Below are 24,305 nucleotides of genomic sequence, written 5' to 3'. Positions count from 1 at the left end.
ACCTCCCTTCCCACCCAAGCCATTCCATGACTCTTCCCACCCAAACCATTCTGTGGCTGTGATTCCTGTCTTTCGCAGGCCCAGGTGTTGGTGTGCAGGGCTCTGTCCAATGTGCTGCTGCTGCCCTGGCCCAACCTACCCGAGAGTGAGCAGCAGTGGGCTGTGCGCTCCACCAACCACGCCAGCCTCGTGTCCGCCCTCACCAGGGACTACCGGCAGCTCAAGGCCACGGCCAGCCTGCCCCAGAGGAAGGTACAGCTGGAGGACAGTAAGTACCAGTGTCCTGCTCGCTCCTGCTGCACTGGGGAGTGTCATTAAGCTGATTTGCCAGCAATTATTTTGGCTGAGAAACTATTTCGTGTAAGGGGAGAAAGGAGCAGGTTGTGTTTTCTTTCTGGTTTTAGAGGATTTGCTGCTCTGTCTAGGACACTCTCATCCCAGGTCGCCTGTAAACTCTTCCATTAAAGTGCTGTCTTCCTAAGGAAGGTGGGATCAGGGTTGGGATAAAAGTTTAAATAGTAAGGATTGCATTATGAATACTGAACAGCCTTATAGTGTAGTATTAGAAATACTGGCTGGAAGCAGTGTCAATGAAGATTGTGGTTGTAAAAAGTGAAGGGGGGAAAAATAAGAATTTCTTCCAGACTTGGGAAGTAGTGGAGAGGGTTTGTTTATATAGGAGGAATGTAAGGAAGCTCCTTGCAGGGAAACTGCTGTGTATGTTTTAGGCCTGGTGTTGGGTGATTTTGGGTTCTGTTCATTGAGGATCTCTTTAGAAATTATTCAGAAATCTGCAGTGTCACACGTCAGTTGTTTTAATTACTCTGTGTGTGAGCTTAATTCCTCTTCCTCTTACCTGTGAGCAGTTTTGACACATGCAAGAAACATCACTCCTCTTGTTTTGCAGCCAAAGTGATCATCCACCAGACACTGAGCGTTCTGGAAGATATTGTAGAAAGTGTCTCTGGAGAATCCACCAAGTCCCGGCAGATCTGTTACCAATCGCTGCAAGAATCCGTGCAGGTCTCACTAGCCCTCTTCCCAGCTTTCATTCATCAGTCAGGTATAACCTCAGGCCAGGGATCATGCTGTGAGTAGCTTTCTGAGCTCCTGGTAACACCCAGAGCAGCAGCACAGAGTTGTGGTGTGGGTGTGGAGTGTGTGGGTTTGCTGTGCCTGGGTGTGCTGGGAGAGCTGGGCTGAACCACAGCAGGGAAGGGACATCCCTGCCAGGCAGGATTGTCACAGTTTCAAAAAAGCAGCTTGTCCTGAGCACAAAAAAAAAAAAAAAAAATCTTTAAAATACCCTGTATTTGCCATTTACATTCTCTGCAGAAGCTTGAAGACTAAGAGGAATAGTTGTTATCAGATTGGATCAAATGATGTGGGATTTGGAGATTTTTTTTTCCCTGAGATGGAACCAGGACTGCCACTTGACAGCCTTCTGCAGCTTGCATTTTGGGTCACATCAGGGTTCTTCCTCCTGTTGCACTTGGAGCTGGGTGGGATTTTCTCAGTAATGGGGGTTACGGGGAGACAAAAGCAGTGAAATGCAAAGGATCCAAGGCAGCAGCAAAAGTGCTGTGACTCCAGGGAGCTGTTGTCTTCAGAACAGGCTGGCAGCCTCATCAACTGCAATTTATTGGCTATCAAAGGCTGTGTGATGAGGGAGGAGTTGAGCAGCTCCAGCTTGGTTATCCAGTCTTTATTGGCATGGATGAAGGATCAGCTGGGTGCTGATCAGCTCCCTGCATCACCACGTGCTCACTTCTGAAGATAGAAGGGTCTTCTCAGTCCCTGCCAAAAAAACAAGCTGGATTCTGTCTCCTCCACCCTATGCTGTGTGGGTGTTTTGGATTTCCTGGTGTTTCCTGTTAACCCTGTATGAGCAGTGAGAACTGGAGATGGGCCTGGAGCTGCCCCGAGCCTTCTCGCAGCACTCTGAGCACATTGAGGACTTGCTGGCAGGGTTGTGGTTGTTCTGAGGGGCTGGGTGCTGCCTGTGCTTCTTCATCCCTGGCAGGTTTTGGAAGGGGATGAACAATATTGAAGCCCTGTAGGAACCAGTTGATAGACAACCCTTTTGGTAAATTCCCAGGAGTAAATGGGGTTCCCTGAACAGGAGGAACAAACTTCAGACTTAAACGTAAAAGACTTATTGATGCACTTGGATGTTTCCTTAACATATTCTTTTTGCTTTTTTCTTATCTTAGATGTGACAGATGAGATGCTGAGCTTCTTCCTCACCCTATTCCAAGGCCTGAGGGTGCAGATGGGAGTGCCTTTCACTGAGCAGATCATACAGACCTTCCTGAACATGTTCACCAGGTACTGCCCAGCATTGGTCACTTCTTTTTACCACTCAGGATAGTTTAGCTTAGGAGCTGCTCAGCCAGTTGGTCCCTGTCCCTAAAGTGGCTGTTTCCAGCCTTTGTGGCCAGATTTTTGTCACATCCCAGGGCTGAATCTGAGGAAAACAATTCCAAGTCTAGAGAGACCCAGTCCATGCTCATCAGTCCTACCTGCCATTGTGCAATTCCAGCTCTCCCACAGACTTTCTGGCTGTGTGGGGTATTGAACTGGACTCTCACATTCCCTCTTAGCTCCTGCCCAAGGTCTGAGAGTGTCCCCTTACTCACCTTTTGTTGGGGAGGGGGGTCTGTCAACCCTCAGCCACAACCTCCCTCCCTTCTGTGGCTTCATGTACTTGGCCAGCATTAATTGAGCATTTTAGAGGCATCACCTATATTCCAGTAAACCAGGTGAGCCTTTGGATCTCTGGGAATGTTCCTAATGCCTGTTTGTGTCCTAGGGAGCAGCTGGCAGAGAGCATCCTCCATGAGGGCAGCACCGGCTGCCGGGTGGTGGAGAAGTTCCTGAAGATCCTGCAGGTTGTGGTGCAGGAGCCAGGCCAGGTGTTCAAACCCTTCCTGCCCAGTGTGATCTCGCTGTGCATGGAGCAGGTGTACCCCATCATTGCAGAGGTAGGGCAGCTCTCCCAGGGGGAGGGAGGGGAAGGGAAGGCATTGCTGGGGAGGTGGCAGCAAGACTTTCCAAGAGCTGCAAGTGTGGAGGGAAAGCACTCTGTGGGGGAGTAGTCAATGGGGTTGGAAGCTGGGTAGGTGGAGGATTTTGTCGGGCATTTCAAGAGAAGCTAAGATTAGGGAGGTGGTCAAAGCAGGAGGCACAACTCAGAGTCAGTGATGTGTTTTCAGTACAGTCCTACAGCTGCTGGGTCTGGTGCTCCTTTGGAGAAGTGCTTTGATGCTTGGTTGCAGAGCAGTGGGTGGGTGGGACCCAGGGCTTGGGGTGGGGTCCCAGCAGAGGGGCCTGCTCTGAGCTCTGTGCCCCTGTCCTGCCAGCGCTCATCCCCTGATGTGAAAGCAGAGCTGTTTGAGCTGCTCTTCCGGGTCCTGCACCACAACTGGAGGTACTTCTTCAAATCCAGTGTGCTGGCCAGTGTCCAGAGGGGAGTGGCAGAGGAGCAGATGGAGAATGAAGCCCAGTTCAGTGCCATCATGCAGGTAACTGACCCCTTCCCACCATTGCCCAGAACCTGTTCTGCAGGTGGATCTCACACTGCTTGCAGCAGTGAGTTAAACATGGAATCACAGAATCATCCAGGTTGGAAAGGCCCTCTGAGACTGAGTCCAGTCACTCCCCCAGCACTGCCACTAAAACATGTCCCCAAGTGCCACATACACACGGCTTTCAAATCCCCCCAGAGATGGGGACTCCACCACTGCCCTGGACAGCTGTACCAGTGTCTGACCACCCTTCCCATGAAGGAATTTTCCCAATATCCAACCTAAACCTCCCCTGGCACAACTTGAGGCACAACTCCTTGTCCTGTCCCTGTTCCCTGGGAGCAGAGCCCGACCCCCTGGCTGTCCCCTCCTGTCAGGGAGTTGTGCAGAGCCAGAAGGTTCCCCCGAGCCACCTTTTCTCCAGGCTGAGCCCCTTTCCCAACTCCTTCAGCCACTCCTGGGGCTCCAGCCCCTTCCCCAGCTCTGTTCCCTTCTCTGGACATGCTCCAGCCCCTCAGTATCTTTGTTATTGAGGGTCCCACATGGGCACATGTGGGTCATGAGTTTAGATGAGTCTTGAGTAAAGTTTTGCCTCCCAGAACAGCTGAAAATGAAAGTTGTTGAGGAGTGACCCAGCTACTGAGCTCACAAGGCACAGAGCCATGCAGACATGAGGAAGGGATGTTAATTCCTTGGCAAGCCTAATCCTGCAATAAAAATACATTACTGCCACAGACCCATTTAATTCTGAGGGCTGTGATTGGCACTGGGGAGAGCTGCCAGTGCAGGGAAGTTTTCCTGAGTGACTTTGCTTTCCATGGACTTGTTGAGTGCTGTACCACGGGCCCTGGTAGGGAAGGGTCAGTGGGGTAACACCTGACAAGCTTTGGCCTGGGGAATAGAAAATCATGGAATGGTTTGGGTTGAAGGGACCTGAAAGTCCATCCATTTCCACCCCCTGCCATGGCCTGGGACACCTTCCACCATCCTAGAGTCCTCCAAGCCCTGTCCAGCCTGGCTTTGGACACTTCCAGGGATCCTGGGACAGCCACACCTTCTCTGGGCACCCTGTGCCAGGGCCTGCCCACCCTCCCAGGGAACAATTCCTTCCCAGTATCCCATCCATCCCTGCCCTCTGGCAGTGGGAAGCCATTCCCTGTGTCTTGTCCCTCCATCTCTTGTCCCAAGTCCCTTTCCAGCTCTCTTGGAGCCCCTTTAGGCTCTGGAAGGCAGGGACAGTGTGTGCACAGAGCCAGCTCCAACCTTCTCAGGTTGGAACATTGGAATTTTTAAGAATAACAGACTATGTTCCATGTGTTGCTTCGGTCAGGGCTACCCAGATGAGTTTCCTTGCAATTCCTAGATCACCTTAAATTTCAGGTGGGAGAACTTTGGGAGAGTTTTCCCATCGTGGAGTGGCTGGAGAAACTGGATCCCCTGTGGTGCACATGTGGAGAGGGAGCTCTTGGGCTGACATAAACTGGGTCGTGTTTCTCTCTGGCCTTCTCTTTTCCTGCCACCCTTTTGGTGTGAATGAAGCCCAGGCTGGTTCTTGTGCAGGACTGTCCAAGCATCTCTCTCACCTGTAGCTGTGTAACACTTCCAAACTCTCTTGAATGTCTCATTCTGGAAGATATTTATATGATAATCTCAGTTCAGGCTGGGTGACAATACTGCACTGCTTGTTTTACTCCTTGGCTCTTGTTGCTTTGATATAAAACTCTTATTTAATGTTCTGTAAGTGTTCCCACCGTCAGTGCTTTGTGTGGGGGATATTAATAGTTTGTATGCTGATTTCCACCTGAGATCTAAAGCCAGAACTGGCTCAGTCTTGATGGGATCTGGGTCATTTTTGTGCATTTGACAATAAATGAGTCATGTGGGAGAATAAACTCTTCTGTTCACAATGCCTTGAAGAGGCACTGTTAAAATCCTGCTGCTTGTCTCTGTACAGAGCTGACCTCATCCACCTTCATCCCCTCTGCAGTGTTTTGGAGGTGTTCAGGGTAGAAAAGATGTTTGATCACACACTGTGCAGCCCTGCCAGAGCAGCTCAGACTCCAGCAGGTTTTGTTCTGGGCTCTTCATTGCACAGGCTCCCAGGGCCCATCTCCAATCCCTAAATCAGGGCAGTGACCTCTGCTTGTGCTGGGGTGTGTCCTGGTCTGTTCCCCCATGTTGGGTGCCTTAGGTGACATCCCTGAGGAGCAGCTCACCCTTCCTGAGCAGCCTGCCTGCCCAGGGAGCTGGGCTCATCATCCCTGGCCCTCTCCAGTACCAGCTTGGCCTGCCTGTTCCCAGTGGACCCAGCTTAGCAGCTGCCCTGCAGGGATATTACCACATTTCCACCAAAATGTCATTCCCATGGATCTGGTGGCAGCATAGGTGATTTGAACAACCGCTGTCTCTTGTTAGCTTGCTGCACTGAGGCTCCCAGGGGTTTGTCCTGGTGTCAGGCTGAAGATGATGATGTTTTGCCTGACTGGTCTGAGGTTTGTGGTGGTCTCCATCCCCTTCCTCCCATGTGCTTTGTCCCCAGGCATTTGGCCAGTCTTTCCTGCAGCCTGACATTCACCTGTTCAAGCAGAACCTCTTCTACCTGGAGACACTGAACACGAAGCAGAAGCTGTACCACAAGGTGGGTCCTGCCTGAGCCTCTGCTCTCTGTGCATGGGAAGATGTGGGAGCTGCCCTGGGACTGGTTTTGAACTCCTCAGAAGCCCAGGTCAGGATTTGGGGGTTTTGTGCCACAGCCTTTGGGTGGTTGCTTTGCTCCAGGTGATTGGAATGGAGTTATCACCCCCCTGATACTGGGAGCTGGGAATGGGAGGGATCCTAGCTCCAGTGAAACAAAGCCTGGATGTGTTCCCTTCTCTGACATTGAGGGAAAGCAGAGAACACAGTGACAGTGAGGTGTATCTGGGGAAGCAGGAATTGGGATCATCAGTGGGACAGTGAGTGCTTCCAGTATTCCCACCTGGGCTGCTGCAGGTATCTGCTGTATGCAGCTCACTGGCACCTGGTAGTCTCCATCTCTCTTTGGACCCATTCTCCAGGCCTTGTAACCTACCCTTAGCTGCTGCCATGAAGGATTAAATCTGGAATCCAGGGGATCTGGTCAGCCCGGGAAGGCAGAGCTTTCAGTTTCTCACCTGTGGTCACACCTGAGGAGCAGCTCTTTGTGTTCACAGGTGCCTGGGGCAGACTTCAGGCACCTGGCCACATTCGCTGGCTCCCAAAAGCACTGTGCAGGGTACACCTGGCTAGAATTAGAGTGGGACTTGATGCTGGTGGCTTTGCCAATGCTTAAAATTTGTGTCAGAGCATGGAATCATGAAATGGTTTGTGCTGGATGGGACTGGAAAGCTGATTTATTTTTACCCCCCTGCCATAGGCAGGGACACCTTCTACTATCCCAGGCTGCTCCAAGCCCTGTCCAGCCTGGCCTTGGACACTTCCAGGGATCCAGGGACAGCCACAGCTTCTCTGGGCACCCTGTGCCAGGGCCTGGCCACCCTCCCAGGGAGCAATTCCTTCCCAATATCCCATCCATCCCTGCCCTCTGGCACTGGTCAGCCATTCCCTGTGTCCTGTCCCTCCATCTCTTGTCCCAACTCCCTCTGCAGCTCTCTGGAGCCCCTTTAGGCCCTGGCAGGGGCTCTAAGGTGTCCCTGAAGCCCCAAACCATGAGGTAAGTGTGGCCAAATTCAACGTTAACTTTCAACCTGATACCAACTGATCTTATTTTAGGCATTTTCAATCTGGCTTGGGTTAGAAAATCACCTCACTGCTCCCCAGAGTTTGCAGATGCCACTGAAGCTGTAGCTGCTCTGTCCTTGCTGGATTTGTCCTTCTGTGGAAGGAGTGACGTCCCCTAACCCTGTGCTCCTCTCCCTGTGCAGAAGATCTTCAGGACCACGATGCTGTTCCAGTTTGTGAATGTGCTGCTGCAGGTGCTGGTGCACAAATCCCACGACCTGCTGCAGGAGGAGATTGGCATCGCCACCTACAACATGGCCTCGGTGGACTTTGATGGCTTCTACTCTGCCTTCCTGCCCGAGTTCCTGGCCAGCTGTGACGGTGTGGACTCCAACCAGAAGAATGTGCTGGGGAGGAATTTCAAAATGGACAGGGTAAGGAGGGGACCTGCAGCATTGTGGTGTTGCCAGGATGCATGGTGCTCCCCCAGAGCACACTGGCAGGCAGCTGGGAAAGTCTCCAGGCAGTGCCTTTTGTTCCCAATATTTCCATGCTCAGCAATCCCCAGCCAAGGATTTCTCACTGCAGGTAGCAGAGCTGCCGTCTCACCCCTCAGGCTACAGGATGCTGTGGCAGCCAGGGAATGTTTCCTGGAGGAAGTTTTCATTAGAGTAGGCTGACATGTTCCTGAATGGGATGCTCGGGTCCTTGCCTAAATCTCACTCCAGCTGCTGGCCAGATGTTTTTGAGGGTTCCAGTAAGGACCAACAGCACAGTACCTGCAAAGCCTCACAATTCCTGCAAACCCCTCATGTGTGGGAAGGAGATGTGTGGAATATCATGGCAGAACAGCAGATTCTGGGTTCCATTTACTGAGGATTGAGTGCTCCCTGTCCTGAGGGAAGGGGATGGGAATTTGAGATCAAGGGTGAAGATAGGAATGGAACCCTGGGGGAATTAAAAATTTCTTGGCTCTAGAAGGCAACTGCTCTTCAGGAAGATCAGCCCTTGTTAGGGAGTGTGTTAGACCCGGGATCCTTGGCAGGAGGGCAGCAAGGAATTAGAGCTGCATCTGGCCATGAAGCCAGGCTGGGAGAGCTGGGAGTGTTCACCTGCGGGAGAGAGCGATCCAGGGATACCTCAGAGTCCCTTCCAGGGCCTCAAGGGGCTCCAGGAGTGCTGGAAAGGGACTTGGGACAAGGACCTGGAATGAGAGGACAAGGGGGATTGGCTTCCCACTGCCAGAGGGCAGGGATGGATGAGATATTGGGAAGGAATTGTTCATGGGAGGGTGGGCAGGCCCTGGCACAGGGTGCCCAGAGCAGCTGTGGCTGCCCCTGGATCCCTGGCAGTGCCCAAGGCCAGGTTGGACAGGGCTTGGAGCAGTCTGGGACAGTGGGAGGTGTCCCTGGCCATAGCAGGGGGTGGGATGAGTTTTAAGGCCCTTCCCAACCCAGACCATTCCATGATTCCATGACCTCCATTCCATTCCATGACCATTCCATGATTCTCATGGGCCTCACTGCACAATGAGAAGCCGGAGATGGGAGCAGAGCCTGAATCCCTGCAGTCAGCTCTGAAACCGTCTCTGCCCCAGGAACTGCAGTTCCCTGGGCTTGGACGGAGTCAGGATGGATCTGTTCACGTGTGAGCACACACTGGGTGTGTGCCCCTCTCTGTCACCCCCTGTGTGAGGCCGTCCCAGCAGCTGTTGTTGTCTCCCTTGCAGGACCTGCCCTCGTTCACACAGAACGTGCACAGGCTGGTGAACGACCTGCGCTATTACAGACTGTGCAACGACAGCCTGCCCCCGGGGACTGTGAAGTTGTAGTGACTGCACTGGGCTCCTTCCCTTCGGCAGGGAGCAGCTCCGTGTTTCGGTTTGCTGCCGCCCCCTGTCCCCCCGGGCCGGGTCCTGCCCTGGGTTCACCGCTCCACCGCTTCCTTTGAGTTCTCCCTGCCCAGCCCGAGGCTGCAGCTGGAGCCAGCAGGATGTGTCTTAATGCCCACCCCTGGGGCATCCCGACTGTTGGGAAATCCCTCTCCCGGGGCTTCCCTCTGCTCCTGTAGCACTTTGTTGCATCTGGAGGTGTCTGGAGAGATCATGTCCGTATCAAACACGAGGCAGAAGCGCCAAAGACCACTTCAGACATTCGTACCTTCGTGTCATTCCACCTTCCTGCCCCGCCCAGCTCTCGGAGGAGGAGTCTCCTGACGTTGGGACTGGTTTGGCACTTCTGTCACTCCCTTTGTTTTTAAATTGCCTTGAAAACCTCCCCGATGTTTGCGGGGATTGAGAGACTTTTTTGGGTTTTTTTTTAAACGTTTTCTCATCATTCCATTGTGATACTAAAACAACATGCTTAATGGGAATAAAATGCTTACTTTGTTGTTTTAAATAACTTGGGGCTGGGTTAGTTTCCCTCTAGGTCATTCTGTAAATGAACACACAGTGATCCACAGCTTTTCCCAGGATCAGTAATGAGGAGCAGCCAGCAAGGATCCCAACAAGTCCAGCAGCTCCTGGAAGGTGCAGATCAGTGGTGGCTGCTTTTTCGGCTGTCTCCTCATTGTTTTCCTCCTGTGTTTTCTCTCACGTGTTCTGGTGATCCATTTGTTCCGTCCAGCACACTTGTCTGAATCGATCATGAAGTGCCTGCAGGAAGAAATGCCCATTCCCAGGGAGCCTGGAACCTGGAGCTGAAATTCACCCTATGACCAGTGACCAGCTGGAGTGTGGCAGCACTCACTCTGGTTTTTTTTTGGACAAACCCCTTCCCTGTGCACATTTGTCACTGGGAGCTGACAGATGCTATTTGGATAATCTGTGCAATCCCTGCATCCAGGCTCTGAACTGGCACCAGTTGGATGTTTGGGCTCCCTGCCCTGGGGCAGAGACCAAATGCCCAGGATGTGCCTCACCTGCTTACCGTGCAGGTAAGGGCCAAGCTCAGAAGGGTGAAGGAAGAGGGGAAGAAGTGGGTGATGATCTGTGTCCAGCTTTCCCAAGCTCCCTGCCAGCCATACCTGGAGTAACACTTGGAGTGCCACTGTCTGCACATGAAACTTGGAAGTCCTTGTTCCTGCTGGTAACTGGGTGCATGAACAGCCAGTGCAGAGTCCAGACCTGGCCCTGCTCCTGAGCTGTTCCTGAGCACTTTCAGCAGCTCTGCCCTGCCCTGGGGGACACTGGAAGCTGGCAGCCACCTCCTCCACCAGTTCTCTGGCTGTGGCTCCCTTTGCAGCTGGGCTGAAGGGATTTCATCCCAGCACAGCTCTCCGGGTTTATGCTGCTTCTGTTTCTTGGCCTGACAGAGGGTGAAAGTACAAGTTTTCCCTTTGGTCAATGCCAGTAGCTGCCAGGTGCCCAAAGTCCAGGCTCCAATCTGCCACCCCTTGTCCTAAAACCTCTTTTCCCTTTGCCATCCTTCTGTCCCATTCCTTCTGGCCTGGCAGACCCTGGAGAGGGGCCTTTCTCCACCCCCTGGTCCCTTTTTTGGGGGCAGAAAGTCTCTTTTCCATGACCTGTTGAATCCATTTGCCCTGGGGTGTTGCTGAGCACAGGAGCTCTGGCAGGGGTTCTGTCCCCCTGTGCTTTGGGAAGGCAGGGTGGTAACAGGGAGAGTGGGATCAAGCCCAATCCTCAGCTTCTTTCTGTGTGTGTGTTCAGGACACTCCTCAGTCCTTCAAATCAGCACAGATTTGGGAAACAGGCTCAAAGCAACCGGGCTTTTCCATGAACGTGTCAAGCTGCTTTCCCATGAGGTGTCTCTGAGTGCATGGGAAGCCCAGGAAAGAGTGATTTCCCAGCCTGGGGGCTGGAATGGGGCTTGGAGAAGTGATGAGAGGGACTCCCACCTAGGCAGTTCCTCTGGCCCAAGGGTCTTGCACCCCTTCCCCAGCTCTTGCTGTGTCCAGGTAGGTCTGTGCCCCAGCTCAGCCTGGCATGGGCTGACCCTGCCTGGTCAATCGAGGGCAAAGCACGAGGCAAGGTTTGGTTCCTGGTAGGGTCCGGCTCCCCTCGGGATGGGTGTGGGCTATGCTCTCACCCTGGAGGGCTTGGGAATCCAAAGCGGGATGTTCGATGTTAGGATGCTCTGTGATGGAATGCTCTGGGTGGGGAGGATGCTCCGTCCCGGGATGTCACGAGCAGGCGCGGTCCGGCCCCGGCTTCTGCTTTAAGGGGAGGGACGGAAGCCTGACCCGTCCCGGGGCTCAGCCGGGCCCTTAAAGCCTCCGCAGACCGAGGGAGCCCGGGTCCGAGCCGCCGGGGCCACCATGGGCTCGCTGGGGCGCTGCCTGACCCGGAGCCTCCCGCGGGGACAGCCGGGCCTGAACACCCCCGGGCCCCGCTGCTACGGCTCTGGTGAGACACGGCCCCGTCCCTGTCCTGTCCCCATCAGCTCCTTCCCCGTCCTGCCCCTGGGGACCCTTTCCTCGGCCCTATCCCCTCCCCAGTCCCCTGCTTGTGCTGTCCCTCAGAGCTGCTGTTCCCATCGTGGTCCCATGGTGCCTCATCCCCTCGCAGTGTCACCCAGCGCCCTGTCCCTCCGTCCCGGGGGGTGGCGGCTCAGGGGCTCCTGAGCCCTTTGCGGAGGGAGTCGGTGCCAGGCTCTGCTGTCCCCAGCCCCGTGTGCCGGGATGGGACAGGGGCCGGAGCTGGCGCTCCCTGAAGGTCCCAAGTGTCCCCAGGAATGTGCCCGGGGGGACCCCTGTGCTGTCCTGGGAAGACAGAGCATGACCCTGGCAAAGCCGAGCCGTGTTCAGCGGTGCCCGGGGACGCGGGTGAGCTCATGGAGACGATTTGTCCGGCTCTGTCCCCGCCAGCACTGGGGCCACACGGCCTCGCAGCCCGGGACGGGTCCCCGAAGCCTGGGAGTGGCAGGGAAGCGTCCACTCTCTCCCTTCCCCTCCTTCCTATCCCCTCCGTCCCTGAAGCGGACGGGATGCGCTGTCCCTTGGGGGCTTCTGTCCCCTCCTGCGGCGCAGCTGTGGCAGGGCCAGCGATGGGCACAGACCCTGCTGTCCCAGGGCTGGCAGCGGGGCCGGACCCTGTGTCCCACGGCCATCGGGTTTCCTCTGCAGCAGCCGTGAGCTGTGCCCGGGGGGAAGGCCCCGCGGCCAGGCAGGGAACAGCGTCCCCAGCACTGGGACGCAGCACAGACATCCCTGGCTTAAAGGCTGCTTCCTTGCCACGGACAAGTCCCCAACACCCATCGGGGCTTTGTGGCACGTTCCCTGTGACGCCATCAGCCTGAGAGGCACAGCTTGTCCAGGGGACACGGCCCCGGCATGGGGACAGCGATGGGGACAGCGATGGGGGGCGGGTTCCCAGCGGCAGCCTCGGGGCCGAGTACAAGCCGTGGTGCTGCGGGACAGCTCGGGGTCCTCCTGCCATCGTGGCCGTGTGTGGTGGGGTGCTGTGTCCCGCTGTGGTGACAGCGGCCCCTCGCAGCCCCCCCGGCGCTGCAGGAGAAGACGCTGGTGGTGGCCAAGCCGGACGCGCTGCAGCGGCGGCTGCTGGGGGACATCATCCAGCGCTTCGAACGCCGCGGCTTCAAACTGGTGGCCATGAAGCTGCTCCAGGTACCCGGGCCCGGCGGGGAACGCTGCTCCGGAGCCGGGAGCGGGGGTGGCCCGGGGGACGCTGCCCGGGTGTCACTGTCACCGCCGCTGCCTCAGGCGGACCGGAGGCTCGTGGACCAGCACTACGAGCAGCTGCGGCTGAAACCCTTCTACCCCGCGCTCGTCGCCTACATGACCTCGGGGCCGGTGGTGGCCATGGTGAGGGGACAGTTCGGGGGTCCCGGGAGGGGCCGGGGGCGCAGGGGACTCAGCCGTCCGTGTCCCGCAGGTTTGGGAGGGATACAACGTGGTGAGGTGCACGCGGGCCATGGTTGGGGACAGCAGCGCCGTGGGGACCATCCGGGGGGACCTCAGCGTGCACATCACCAGGTAGGGCCGCGGGGGGCGGGACCCCGCGGCCGTGGCACTGTCCCCATCCCTGTCCCCTCACAGGAACGTAGTCCATGCCAGTGACTCCGTGGAGATGGCCCAGCGGGAGATCGGCTTCTGGTTCCAGCGGGACGAGCTGGTGGCCTGGGACAGCAAGGACAGGGACAACATCTACGGGCTCTAGGGTCAGAGCTCGGCCGGGGGCACCCTCTGCCCCCAATAAACCCGGGTGCCTCCAGCTCTGACTCTGGTCTCCTCCCTTGGATGTCATCAGCAAGGGCTGGGGCTCCGGGAGGCACTGGGATGTCCCCAGAGGGCACTGGAGTGGTACTGAGGAGCTCTGGGAGGCACTGGGATGTCCCCAGAGGGCACTGGGAAGCTCTGGGAGGCACTGGGATGCCCGTAGAGGGCACTGGGGTGGTACTGGGGAGCTGTGGGAGGCACTGGAATGTCCCCAGAGGGCACTGGAAAGCTCTGGGAGGCACTGGGGTATCCCCAGAGGGCACTGGAGTGGTACTGGGGAGCTCTGGGAGGCACTGGAAAGCTCTGGGAGGCACTGGGGTAGTACTGGGGAGCTCTGGGAGGCACTGGGGTATCCCCAGAGGGCACTGGAGTGGTACTGGGGAGCTCTGGGAGGCACTGGAATGTCCCCAGAGGGCACTGGAAAGCTCTGGGAGGCACTGGGGTAGTACTGGGGAGCTCTGGGAGGCACTGGGGTATCCCCAGAGAGCACTGGAGTGGTACTGGGGAGCTCTGGGAGGCATTGGGATGATACTGAGCAGCCCTAGAAGACAATGGGCTGTCCCTGGGGAGTACTGGGGCTGTATTGGGAAGCTCTGGGATGTCACTGGTACGTCACTGGTACATTTGTGGAAGGTACTGGTTAGTACTGGGAAGCCTTGTGAGGCGCTGGGATGTCCCTCGGAGCACTGGAGTGGTACTGGAAGACTCTGAGAAGCTCTGGGTGTCCATGGACTGTTCTTGGGAGGCACTGGATCGGTACTGGGAAGCTCAGGCATGAACTGGGATGTCTCTAGGTGCACTGAGGCAGAACTGGAAAGCTCGGGAAGACCCTGGGATGCCCCTGGGAGCACTGGAACTGTACTGGGAGGCCCTGTGAAGAACTGGGCTGTGCCTGCGGAGCTGCAGGGGCTCTGCAGGTGACTGGAAGAGACCAGGATGGTGTCTGAGCTGTAAAACTGGGGGCTCCGTGCGACACTGGGACACCGCTGGGTGGCACTGGGACACCACCAAGAGGTACTGGGATAGCACTGCGAAACACTGAAACACCACTGGGTGGCATTGGGGGCCACTGGAAAGCACTGGGATGACACTGTGAGATACTGGGACACAACTGGCACAGTGGATATCACTGGGACATCACTGGGGGCACTGAGACTGTTCTGGGACATCACTGGGACAGCATTGGGAGCACTGGGATCTCTGGGACAGCACTGGGACTGCACTGGGAGCACTGGGACAGCACTGGGACAGCACTGGGAGCACTGGGACTGCTCTGGGATCTCCGGTTCAGCTCTGCAGTTCCCGCTGTGGCCGCCCGGTGTCGCTGTGTCCCGGGGCGCTCCCCGTTGCCAGGCGACGGCGGCGTTGCCCGCGCAGGCGCATTGAGCAGCGCCCGCCCCATCATGGCTGAGGCCGCCATGGCCGCGCGGGTGCCCCCGGACGAGGACGGAGATGAGTGTCTGCCCCAGTACCGGCACCTGCTCAGCCCCGACCTGCTCGCGTGAGTCCCGGCGCTCCGGGGCCCAGCCGGGTCGCCTCCCCGGTGCCCGGCTCTGACCGTGTTTCTGTCCCACAGGGGCCAGGTGGCTTTCATCACCGGCGGCGGCTCCGGCATCGGTTTCCGCATCGCCGAGATCTTCATGAGGTGCGGTGGGACAGACCCTCCTTCCCTCCCTACTTCCCTTTTTCTTTCCCCCATCCCCTTCTTCTCTTCCCCCCTTTTCCCCTTCTTTTCTCTTCTTTCTCTTCTTTTCCTTCTCTTCTCTTCTCTTCTCTTCTCTTCTCTTCTCTTCTCTTCTCTTCTCTTCTCTTCTCTTCTCTTCTCTTCTCTTCTCTTCTCTTCTCTTCTCTTCTCTTCTCTTCTCTTCTCTTTCCTACCATCCCATCCTTTTCCCCGCTGCGGTGCCAGGCCCTGCAAGAGCCGGGATGTGAAGCCGAGGGCGGCAGAGCCCTCAGGGAGGCTCCGGGCCGGGCTCTGGCTCTCCCCGTCCTCGTCCTGCGGGCTTGGAGCAGCAGCAATTCCTGCCAGGAACACCCGAACTCCCCCTGGTGATCCCGAGGTGCTGCTGAGGACCCCGGCCCTTCTCACCTGCCCCTTCCCTGCAGGCACGGCTGCCGGACCGTCATTGCCAGCAGGAACCTGCAGCGAGTGTCCGAGGTGAGTCCGGACTCCAGCGGCACAGCTGCGAGCCCCGAAATCCTTCTGCTCTCTCCCGGTGGAATTGAGAGCCCCGAAATCCTTCTGCTTTCTCCCGGTGGAGCTAGGATCCCCAAAATCCTTCTACTGTCTCTTGGTGGAACTGGGAGCTCTGGGAATCTTTCTGCTCTCTCCTGGTGGAACTGGGAGCCTTGGGAATAGTGCAGTAGGAGGAATGGCTTCCCAGCCTCCCAGCCTTGGGCACTCTGGCAGTGCTGGGCGGGGTGGGTGCAGTTTTTGGGGGCTGCACCCACCGCACCTCCAGCACAGGTCAGGTAACCTGGAACCTGCTTTGTGGGGGCTGCTCCATGATTATGATGGCTTTTTGTGGGGAAGGGAGACAGAAATGAGCTGTGGAGGAGGTTTGTCAGCAGGGCAGAGCCCAAGGTTGGACTGAAATCTCAGCATGCAGTAGGACCAGAGCCCAGGGGCTGTGTGGCTTGAGTTGGGTTACACAGGGATCCTGTGTTTTGGGGCAGAGGGGAGGCAGCAGGTGTGGTTGGCTGCCATTTCCCACTCGCTCACGTGCCAGAAGAAGCTGCAAAGCTCAGCAGGATTTTAGTCCTCAGGGGTCAGAGTCTTCTGAGGCCACAGAATCTGCAGTCCAGGGCTCCAGCTACTCATGTACCCATGTATTTTTGGGGCTCAAAACCTCTCACAAAGCCCAAAACAGAAGTTGGAGCAGCCCTGGGTGTTGTGGGGAGTTGCTGCTGAGCATGTGTGTCCCCTGTGCTTAATTTGCTGGGGAAAATCTTTCTCTTAATGAGCCACCCATGGAGCTGGCTTGTGACAAACCCTGAGCTGCAGAGCTGGTCTGTCTCACAGCCTGACACCTGACTGCTTTGTCTTTGCCCTTTTGCCCACTGACTTTTTGGATCTAAAGGGCAATTATGCCTGGGCTCATGCCAAAAATGCCTTGCTGGGGTCCAACCTTTGTACTTGCCCTGCAGAGATGTTGCCTGGGATATGCTGTTTCCATGGCAGCCCATGCAGGTGACTGGGCTTAGCCAGCTGTGGCTGGGATACAGCATGCAGGAGCTTCCCCTGGATATCCCAGGGCTAGCAGGGTGCAGCCAGGCTCTCTCAAGTCTCTTTTTGTTCCTTCAGGCTTCGAAAAAGCTTGTGGCAGCCACAGGGCAGCAGTGCCTGCCCCTGTCCATGGATGTCCGGCAGCCCCAGACCATCATGGCTGCGGTGGACGAGGCACTGAAGGAGTTCAAGAGGATTGACATCCTCATTAATGGTGAGGATGGAGAGGGCAGGGAGAGTTTGGGCTTGCTGCTGGGCAGGGTGTTTTCCTGCACAGGCATCCCTGGGGGCATAGAGGAAGCAGAGATCTGTGTGTGGTACATGGCCATCCCTGTTTGCTTGGGTGTGCATCATCTCCGCTCCCCTCGTGCTGCTGGGCACCCAGAGCCACCAGTTTATCCCTTATCAGGGCTGTCTCCCTGTGCTCTCCAGCATGCAGACATTATCCCTCACCCTCCTAGTCACAGAAGGGCCCTGACATCTCTCCCAGCCCTGTCCTGCCTGTTTCTGTGGTTCAGGTGCTGCAGGGAACTTCCTGTGCCCAGCCAGTGCCCTGTCCTTCAACGCCTTCAAGACAGTGATAGACATCGACACCATGGGCACCTTCAACACCTCCAAAGTCCTCTTTGAGAAATATTTCCGGGTAAGTGGCATGGAGCCAGGGGATTCTGAGAAGAGGCTCTGGTAGGCAGGGGGTAGTGTCAAACCACACTGTGCCTCTGGGGAAATCAGGGAAGTGCAAGGACCCAGAGCCTCCCTGCATAGATCCACTCTGCTCCCTTCCAGGGATCCCAGCCCTGGACTGGGGATCCTCCTGTCCCTTGCTCTGGGCTTTGTGTTTTTGCAGCACCTTTCCATGCTCTGCCACCTGGAGAGGCTGTGATCTCCTGCTCCTTTCCCAGCTCTGCCACTTTGACTTGGCCTTTCCTTCTACCCTGCACGTCCCATCTCTCCAGCAGGGCCCTGCTGGCTGCCCCACCTCTGAGATTCAGTGGGTAGAGCTGTCCCAGTGATTGCTTGGCAGTGCCCATGGGTGACTGCCTGTCCAAGCCCAGGTCTCCTGTCCCTCAGAGCCCTCTGTGACCCTTTGTGCTGCTCCCTGCCTAACTCCACCTCTCCTTTCCTTTCGTTCCCCAGGACCACGGCGGGGTCATCGTTAACATCACGGCGACCCTGAGCTACCGAGGGCAGGCCCTGCAGGTGCACGCTGGGGCTGCCAAGGCTGCCATAGGTACTGCAACACAGCCTACTGGGGCCAGGAAAGAAACCAGTTCTTCCTAAATACTGGGATGAGAAGATGCCTTAGAGAGGGACAGGCATGAATCGGTGTGGTTACTGCATGCCTGGGTTTGGGATGAGGCTCTTTTCCCCTCTAGGGCCCTTTGCTCTCAGCCAGGCACTTCTGCAGCTTCCCCCCCCCGAAAAGAAGTTGCTGGAATGGCTCTGTTCCTGTTTCTCACTGCTGTTGCAATCCCTCCCCAGATGCCATGACCCGTCACCTTGCAGTGGAGTGGGGACCCAACAACATCCGTGTGAACAGCCTGGCCCCTGGCCCCATCACAGGCACCGAGGGCTTCCGACGCCTGGGTGAGACAGCCCAGGCTCCTGGCCCTGCCATGGCAGTGCCCTGCTGGCATTCTCTGGGAGGGGACTGGGAGGGACCCCCAGTGCCACACAGCTCATGGGGGGTTGCTGCTGGGCATGCCTGTGCTGTGGCTTGGCTGGCAGAGCTCTGTGGGAACAGCCCTTCCCACACCTCTGGTAGCTCCCAGGGCACTGGTTTGGCAGCAGGTTGGGCTCTGTGATGCCATGATGGAATGTGCTCCACCAAAACTGAGCCCTGCCTGAGGAGTTGGCTCTTGTAGTCCATCAGCAGAGTGCTGGTGCAGCTGCAGAGGATGGGAAAGACCTGGAGCTCTTAGAGTGGGTTCAGAGGCCATGGAGATGCTCCAGGGGCTGGAGCCTCTCTGCTCTGGAGCCATGGACACCTCAGAGCCCCTTCCAGGGCCTAAAGGGGCTCCAGGAGAGCTGGAGAGGGACTGGGGACAAGGGATGAAGGGACAGGACACAGGGAAAGGCCTCCCACCGCCAGAGGGCAGGGTTAGATGGGATATTGGGAAGGAATTCCTGGTTGTGAGGGTGGGCAGGTCCTGGCACAGGATGCCCAGAGAAGCTGTGGCTGCCCCTGCATCCCTGGAAGTGTCCAAGGCCAGGTTGGACAGGACTTGGAGCAATCTGGGATAGTGGAAGGTGCCCCTGCCCATAGCAGGGGAGGAGAGGGAGAGATCCCTCCCAACCCCAAGGATTCCATAATTCCATGGTTTTAAAGCTCTCTGAGGTCCTGTCTTGAGCTCACTATGTCAGTACAAAATCCCTGCTGGGCTTGAGCTCACCTCCTTCAAATCTTCCCAGTTCTTTATAGCAGGGCTATGCTGGGATCTCATCCCAGTTCTCTGGAGCACTCAACCAGCCCCATGTGTGGTGCTGCAGTGCCTGGCCAGCCATGGTGATGGACAATCCTCCCATGGTCCAAACCGACTCTTTCCTGCTCCTTTTAGGTGGGAAATTTGCTGAGAAATCCGACCAGTTCTCCATGATCCCGCTGCAGCGCGCGGGGAACAAGACAGAAATCGCACACAGCACCCTGTACCTGGCCAGCCCCCTCTCATCCTATGTCACCGGCACCACCCTGGTCGTGGATGGTGGGAGCTGGCTCACCTCCCCCAACAGCTTCTCTGCCTTGCTGGGTATTGCCTCCTCCTCTGCTAAACTCTAGGTGACTGCATTTCCCCCTTGTGGGATTGGAGCAGGGCTCCTTAGGGAAACCCTGCTTTTCCCTGGGGCACAGGGCACAGGTCCCATGAGGAGCAGCTGAGGGAAATGGGAATGGGGCCCAGCCTGGAGAAAAGGAGGCTCGGGGGGAACCTTCTGGCTCTGCACAACTCCCTGACAGGGGGGGACAGCTGGGGGGATTGGGCTCTGCTCCCAGGGAACAGGGGCAGGATGAGAGGGAACATTCTCAAGTTGTGCCTAGGGGAGGTTTAGGTTGGGTTTTAGAGAAAAATTCTTTATGGGAAGGGTGGTCAGGCCCTGGCACAGCTGTCCAGGGCAGTGGTGGAATCACCATCCCTGGGGGGATTTAAAAGCCATGTGGATGTGGCACTTGGGGACATGTTTTAGTGGTGGCCTTGGCAGTGCTGGGGGAAGAGTTGGATTTGATGGTCTTAGAGGATTTGTCCAACTTAAATGATGATTCTTAGCCATGATTTTCCTGGGGCTTGGCTGCCGTAGCATGGCATGGACATGTCCTGGTGGACAGTCCAGGGGATGACTTGGGATGAGCAGAACCTGCTGGATTTTCCCTTTGAGCCTGGTGTGTGACATGGTGTCTTTTGGATGCTTGTCCAGACAGTTCTGAGATTCCCCCCAAAGCAACATGATGCCCATTTTCTGTGCCCCAGAAGCAGGACTGAGTACAAAGAATCCCAAGAGCCTCTTCCTTTTATGAATTCCTGCAGCCTGGCAGGGGAGGGGGTCTCCTGCTTTCCTCTCCTCCTGCCTATGTCCTACCTGGCAGCCTCCATGAGCTGGGCAGACCCCAGCAGGGCTCTGTCCCCACCTCCTCCCTCTCTTGCAGATGTCTGGGCTGCAGGAGCAAACCAACCCCACTGATGGACAGCCTGGGACTGACCGATGGACAGATGTGACCTGGGACGCAACGGGGGACATCTCCCAGAGCCAGTGCTGACAGCCACAGCCTCTCCTCGGCCACTGGTGCCAGTGGTGGCACTACCAGCCACATGTTTGCCTGGGGGACACAGCTCTGGGGGTGCCCACCCTGTGCCATTGCTTCCTTCTGAGCTGGTGTGGCTGTGGGTGCAGACAGTGTGGAGGGCTGAGATATCACTGTCTGTTTGTGGCTCCCTCCAAGCTGCTCTTGTGGCCTTTCCCAAGCCCTGAGCAGTGCAACCCATGGATACCTATCCTCTTAGTCCCCTCTCCCCTATCTTAGCCTGAGGACTGCCCAAGACCCCCAGCATCAGCTCCTTTTTGGGAGGGGGAACCTCTCAGCCTGCCTGGGGTCAGGGTCACCCAGCTTGGTGGGCCCAGTTCTGCCTTGGCAAATCTTGGAGGGGAAGCCCTGGCAGGTGGAGGTGGCTGTGTCGCCAAGGGGTCCTGGGTGGGATAGTGATCCTGAGAGGCTCCCAGGGATGCAGCTGGGATGCCCCTCCCCAGGGAGCAGAGAGTGTGAGGACCACAGCACTGCAGGTGTCCAGCAGTCTGTGCACACGCATCTGTCTGTCATACCAGTGTCACGCTGTCTCCTTCCAGACACTCAAGATGAGGGTAAGTGAAGGGCTAGAACTGGAATCCAGTCCTTTCCTCCTGCTGGGCTGCAGGAGCCATAACAGGGCTGCATGGATGGTGCTGCTGGTGCCAGCCCTGTCCCTGGTGCTGGCGCCCCAGGGGACACGCTGCTCATGTGCACCCTCCTGCTGCTGCTGCTGGTAGTTTCTAGGCTCACCCTGGATTCCATGAAGCTTGTTCTCCCACTTAATTGTATTTCCTACTTGATTGTAGACTCGTCAGGTTTTGCTCCTTCCTCCAGGAAACAAATAAAGAACTTGCCCTCTGAGCAGTGATGCCTCTCTCTGCTGCATGAGCACCAGTGCCCTGCCCAGCGGTCTGGTCCTGGTGGTCCAAACTGGGCCCTGAGGGAGGGGGGAGAGCACTGCTCCCACTGCCAGAGCCTTGTTTGGCTCCAGTCCTTGGCTCTATGGTGCCCCAGTGCTCCACCCCCCAGGGTCTGGGGACCTGCCAGCTCCTCAGCCCCAGTGGCTCTGGGAAGGTGGTTCCAGCAGCAGAGATGGTGGGGAGGTGCTGAGGGCTCTGGTGAGAGACTCAGCCCTTCAGAGGGATGGGGATGCAGTGCTTGGGCTGGGATCTGGGTGCTGTCCTTTGCCCGGGCTCCTGGGATTTGGCTTCAGGCACAGTATTACTCTTCCTGAGTTACAGGATGTGTTTTCTCCTGGAGAAGGTGCTTGTGTGATGTGTGTTGGCCCTCCTGCCCAGCTGCAGCCTTGTCTCTGACCTGCATCCCTGTTCTGGGAAGCTCCATGGATTTCACAGCCCAACCATGACCTGGTGACTTGGGCACTGTCGGCTGTGCTGGCTCTATGACCACCTCAGGAAGAGGCAGCTGAGCTTGGTCATGTGCTTCCAGCACCAGGGGAAGGACAGAGCTCGGGACCCAGCCTTGGCATGGCCTGGAGCTGCAGGAACCCATCCAGAGGTGCAGAGCTGCCACTCACAGCATCAGGCTGTCACCTCCAGCGCTGCAGGCACCTTCTCCTGCCAGGATCCCTGGCTGCCTGAGCTGTCTGGAAAGCAGGAATTGTAGTGCCCAGGGGATTTTGCAGGGAATGGTTTGGGAGGTGTCACCATGCAGCTGTGCTTCCCCTGTGGGACTGACAAAGGAGCCTCCTCCTGCCCTGCTCACCTTTAGGAATGGCTGTGATGAGGATTTGGAGCTGAGGTTTCCATCCTTCCCAGTGCTGGGCTGGCTGGACAAGGGTGACATCCTCTCTGGGGGTGCTGCTGCACTCTGCCTCTTGGGGCTGAGTGTGTTGGGGGACACATTGTGGCCCAGCTAGGCTGATCCTGAGATGTCATACATCCATAGCCTGGGCAGGGTCACTGGGGCCAGGGATGCTCTTGCTCATCAAGTTTGCTGCTAATTATACCCAGGGGCTGTAATTCCACCCACTGGGCCAGCTCTTGTGTGTGTTAGTGAGGTCATCCCAGTGAAACTGCAGGTGCACCGAGCCTGCAGGCTGTGAACCTTAAACATGGGCATTAATTAACTCATTGATGTGGTCCCAGGGGTGTCCCGGTGCTCAGTAACCCCCTGGAGCAGCCTCACTGGTGTTGAGGGTCCTGGGGCATGGCTCATCTCCCTGGAGGAATTTGGGATTCCACTGCACAGTTCATACCCAAAGGGATTTGGGATTCCACTGCACAGTTCATAGCTGGAGCAGCTGGGTGGTCCTGTCGCATGGTTCCCCTCCACAGGGGTTTGGGATCGCAGAGCACGGTTTGAGTTTGGGATGCTGGGGTATGGTTTGGGATGCTGGAGTATGGTTTGGGATCCCGGAGCAGGGCTTGGGTTTAGGATGCTGGAGCATGGTTTTGGTTTGGGATCCTGGAGCGTGGTTTGGGTCTGGAAACCGGAACACGGTTTCTCAGCAGGGGGATTTGGGGGTCCCCATTCCCGGTGCCGCCCCGCTCCCACGTGCTCGCGCTCCGCCTGGTCCCGCCCCTCCCCGTCTGGCCCCGCCCCCGCCGCGCGCGGGCCGGGAGGGGGCGTGGCCTAGGACGGGCTCGCCCTGCGGAGGGGCGGGGCGAACGGGACCGGCAGGCGAGTGACGTCACCGCCCCGGCTACTGCGGCGGCGGCCGGGCTGGATCTGCCGGTTCTCCGCGGGCGGCCCCGGAGCGGCGGCGCGGGCGGGCGGGTGGGCTTGTTTCTCGGCGCCGCCGCCGCCTCCCCCATCTCCCGGTCCCGGGCAGGACCCGCGGCCCCGGCGCTCGGAGCCGCCGCTCCCCGGGCGGGGCGGGACCGGCGGGGCCGCCCCCGGTGTCGGCGGGCGGGGCCGGCGCTCCTCGCACAAAGCCGCGAGTGCCGCGCGGACCGTACCGGCACCGGCACCGCCCCGATGTGAGCGGGGCATGGCCGCGGGGCATGGCCCGGGGCGGGCGGCGGCGGGCGCGCAGCGCCGGCGGTGAAGATGGAGCCGCGTCCGCCTGGGACCGAGCCCCCGCTGCCCCGGGGTCCGGGACCGGGGCCCGAACCGGAGCTGGACCCGGAGCCGGCTTTACAACGGGAGCCAGAACCGGAGCTGGAACCGGAACCCGAGCTAGACCTGGAACGGGAGCCGGACCTGGAACAGGAGCCGGACCTGGCCTCGGACCCGGAGCTGGAGCAATGGGCACTTGAGGCCGCCGCTCCCGGCGCGGGGCCGCCGCCCTGGTGCCCGGGGGAGGCCGCGGGCAGCCCGGTCCCGGAGGGCCCCGCCGAGCCCCCGCCGGAGGAGGAGCCGCGCCTCCGGCCGGTCTTCGACGCCCTGGACCGCGACGGCGATGGCTTCGTGCGCGTCGAGGAGTTCGTGCAGTTCGCCACGGCCTACGGCGCCGAGCAGGTGAGCACCGGGCACTGCCCCTGCACCTGCCCGCCGCTGCTGGCTCCGTGTCCGGTGGCCCCGCCGCCCGAGGGTGATAGCGATGGTGGCTCCTGTCCGGGCTTCGGCCCCTGGAGAGCGTCAGTGTCCCCAAGGACAGCGCTGGCATCGTCGTCGCCCCGGGTGAAGGGCACGCGTGGTCCAGCGGCTCCCCCGCTCCGGGGGGATCCGGAGCTGCCGTGTTCGGGGGAGCAGCGCCGCTGGGAGCCGGCGGCTCTTTGTTCTCCATCGCTGCCGCCTCGGGGTCTGCTGGGCAGCGGGGACATCCCGGGGTGTGCGGCTGCTCCGTGCCCCCCTTGCTGGCACCCCACTGGCCACGGGTCACCTCCAGAACGGGGAGCATCCCTACCCATGGCAGGGGGCTGAAACGAGGTGATTCTGAAGGGCCTTTCCAACCCAGACTGTTCACTCGTTCCCT

At 58.0% G+C, this 24,305-nt stretch overlaps 4 protein-coding genes across 5 annotated transcripts in view; all 4 read left to right on the top strand.

The window, feature by feature from the left end:
* XPO6 (exportin 6) overlaps positions 1 to 9,606 on the top strand; it is a 57,015-nt gene extending 47,409 nt beyond the window's left edge. Inside the window, exons 17-24 of the mRNA XM_062503878.1 lie at positions 79 to 268; positions 908 to 1,063; positions 2,214 to 2,328; positions 2,813 to 2,984; positions 3,363 to 3,524; positions 6,067 to 6,165; positions 7,430 to 7,660; positions 8,956 to 9,606. Of these exons, the coding sequence (XP_062359862.1) occupies positions 79 to 268; positions 908 to 1,063; positions 2,214 to 2,328; positions 2,813 to 2,984; positions 3,363 to 3,524; positions 6,067 to 6,165; positions 7,430 to 7,660; positions 8,956 to 9,057 (1,227 nt within the window). The 3' untranslated portion in view covers positions 9,058 to 9,606. The remainder of the gene's footprint in view (positions 1 to 78; positions 269 to 907; positions 1,064 to 2,213; positions 2,329 to 2,812; positions 2,985 to 3,362; positions 3,525 to 6,066; positions 6,166 to 7,429; positions 7,661 to 8,955) is intronic.
* Positions 9,607 to 11,504: 1,898 nt separating this feature from the next.
* On the top strand, positions 11,505 to 13,365 carry NME4 (NME/NM23 nucleoside diphosphate kinase 4). Its single transcript, XM_062503883.1, has 5 exons — positions 11,505 to 11,592; positions 12,682 to 12,812; positions 12,909 to 13,010; positions 13,081 to 13,181; positions 13,245 to 13,365. Exons 1-5 carry the CDS (start codon positions 11,505 to 11,507, stop codon positions 13,363 to 13,365), a joined length of 543 nt encoding a protein of 180 aa, XP_062359867.1.
* A 1,441-nt stretch (positions 13,366 to 14,806) lies between these two features.
* DECR2 (2,4-dienoyl-CoA reductase 2) lies at positions 14,807 to 20,354 on the top strand. The gene is made up of 9 exons (XM_062503633.1): positions 14,807 to 14,925; positions 15,001 to 15,069; positions 15,531 to 15,582; positions 16,729 to 16,864; positions 17,169 to 17,293; positions 17,788 to 17,881; positions 18,133 to 18,237; positions 19,209 to 19,397; positions 20,288 to 20,354. Exons 1-9 carry the CDS (start codon positions 14,828 to 14,830, stop codon positions 20,320 to 20,322), a joined length of 903 nt encoding a protein of 300 aa, XP_062359617.1. The 5' UTR covers positions 14,807 to 14,827; the 3' UTR covers positions 20,323 to 20,354.
* A 3,083-nt stretch (positions 20,355 to 23,437) lies between these two features.
* Positions 23,438 to 24,305, top strand: part of RAB11FIP3 (RAB11 family interacting protein 3) — a 72,836-nt gene continuing 71,968 nt past the window's right edge. For both annotated transcript variants that reach the window (XM_062503618.1, XM_062503617.1), the window contains exon 1: positions 23,438 to 23,848. In XM_062503618.1, coding sequence (XP_062359602.1) covers positions 23,438 to 23,848 — 411 coding nt within the window. The remainder of the gene's footprint in view (positions 23,849 to 24,305) is intronic.

This window comes from Cinclus cinclus, chromosome 16 (genome assembly GCF_963662255.1).
Source record: "Cinclus cinclus chromosome 16, bCinCin1.1, whole genome shotgun sequence".
Lineage (NCBI taxonomy): Eukaryota > Metazoa > Chordata > Aves > Passeriformes > Cinclidae > Cinclus > Cinclus cinclus.
Note: the sequence above shows the minus strand (reverse complement) of the source record. Positions and strands in the feature narration are given on the sequence as shown.

Bases quoted from the DNA above. Each gene is read 5' to 3' on its own strand.
- DECR2 (XM_062503633.1), top strand. From the start codon at position 14,828: ATGGCTGAGGCCGCCATGGCCGCGCGGGTGCCCCCGGACGAGGACGGA. The intron at 15,070-15,530 runs GTGCGGTGGGAC...CCTTCCCTGCAG, and splicing joins ATCGCCGAGATCTTCATGAG to GCACGGCTGCCGGACCGTCA. The intron at 19,398-20,287 runs GTATTGCCTCCT...CCTCTCTTGCAG, and splicing joins CAGCTTCTCTGCCTTGCTGG to ATGTCTGGGCTGCAGGAGCA.
- NME4 (XM_062503883.1), top strand. From the start codon at position 11,505: ATGGGCTCGCTGGGGCGCTGCCTGACCCGGAGCCTCCCGCGGGGACAG. The intron at 13,011-13,080 runs GTGAGGGGACAG...CGTGTCCCGCAG, and splicing joins CGGGGCCGGTGGTGGCCATG to GTTTGGGAGGGATACAACGT. The intron at 13,182-13,244 runs GTAGGGCCGCGG...GTCCCCTCACAG, and splicing joins CTCAGCGTGCACATCACCAG to GAACGTAGTCCATGCCAGTG.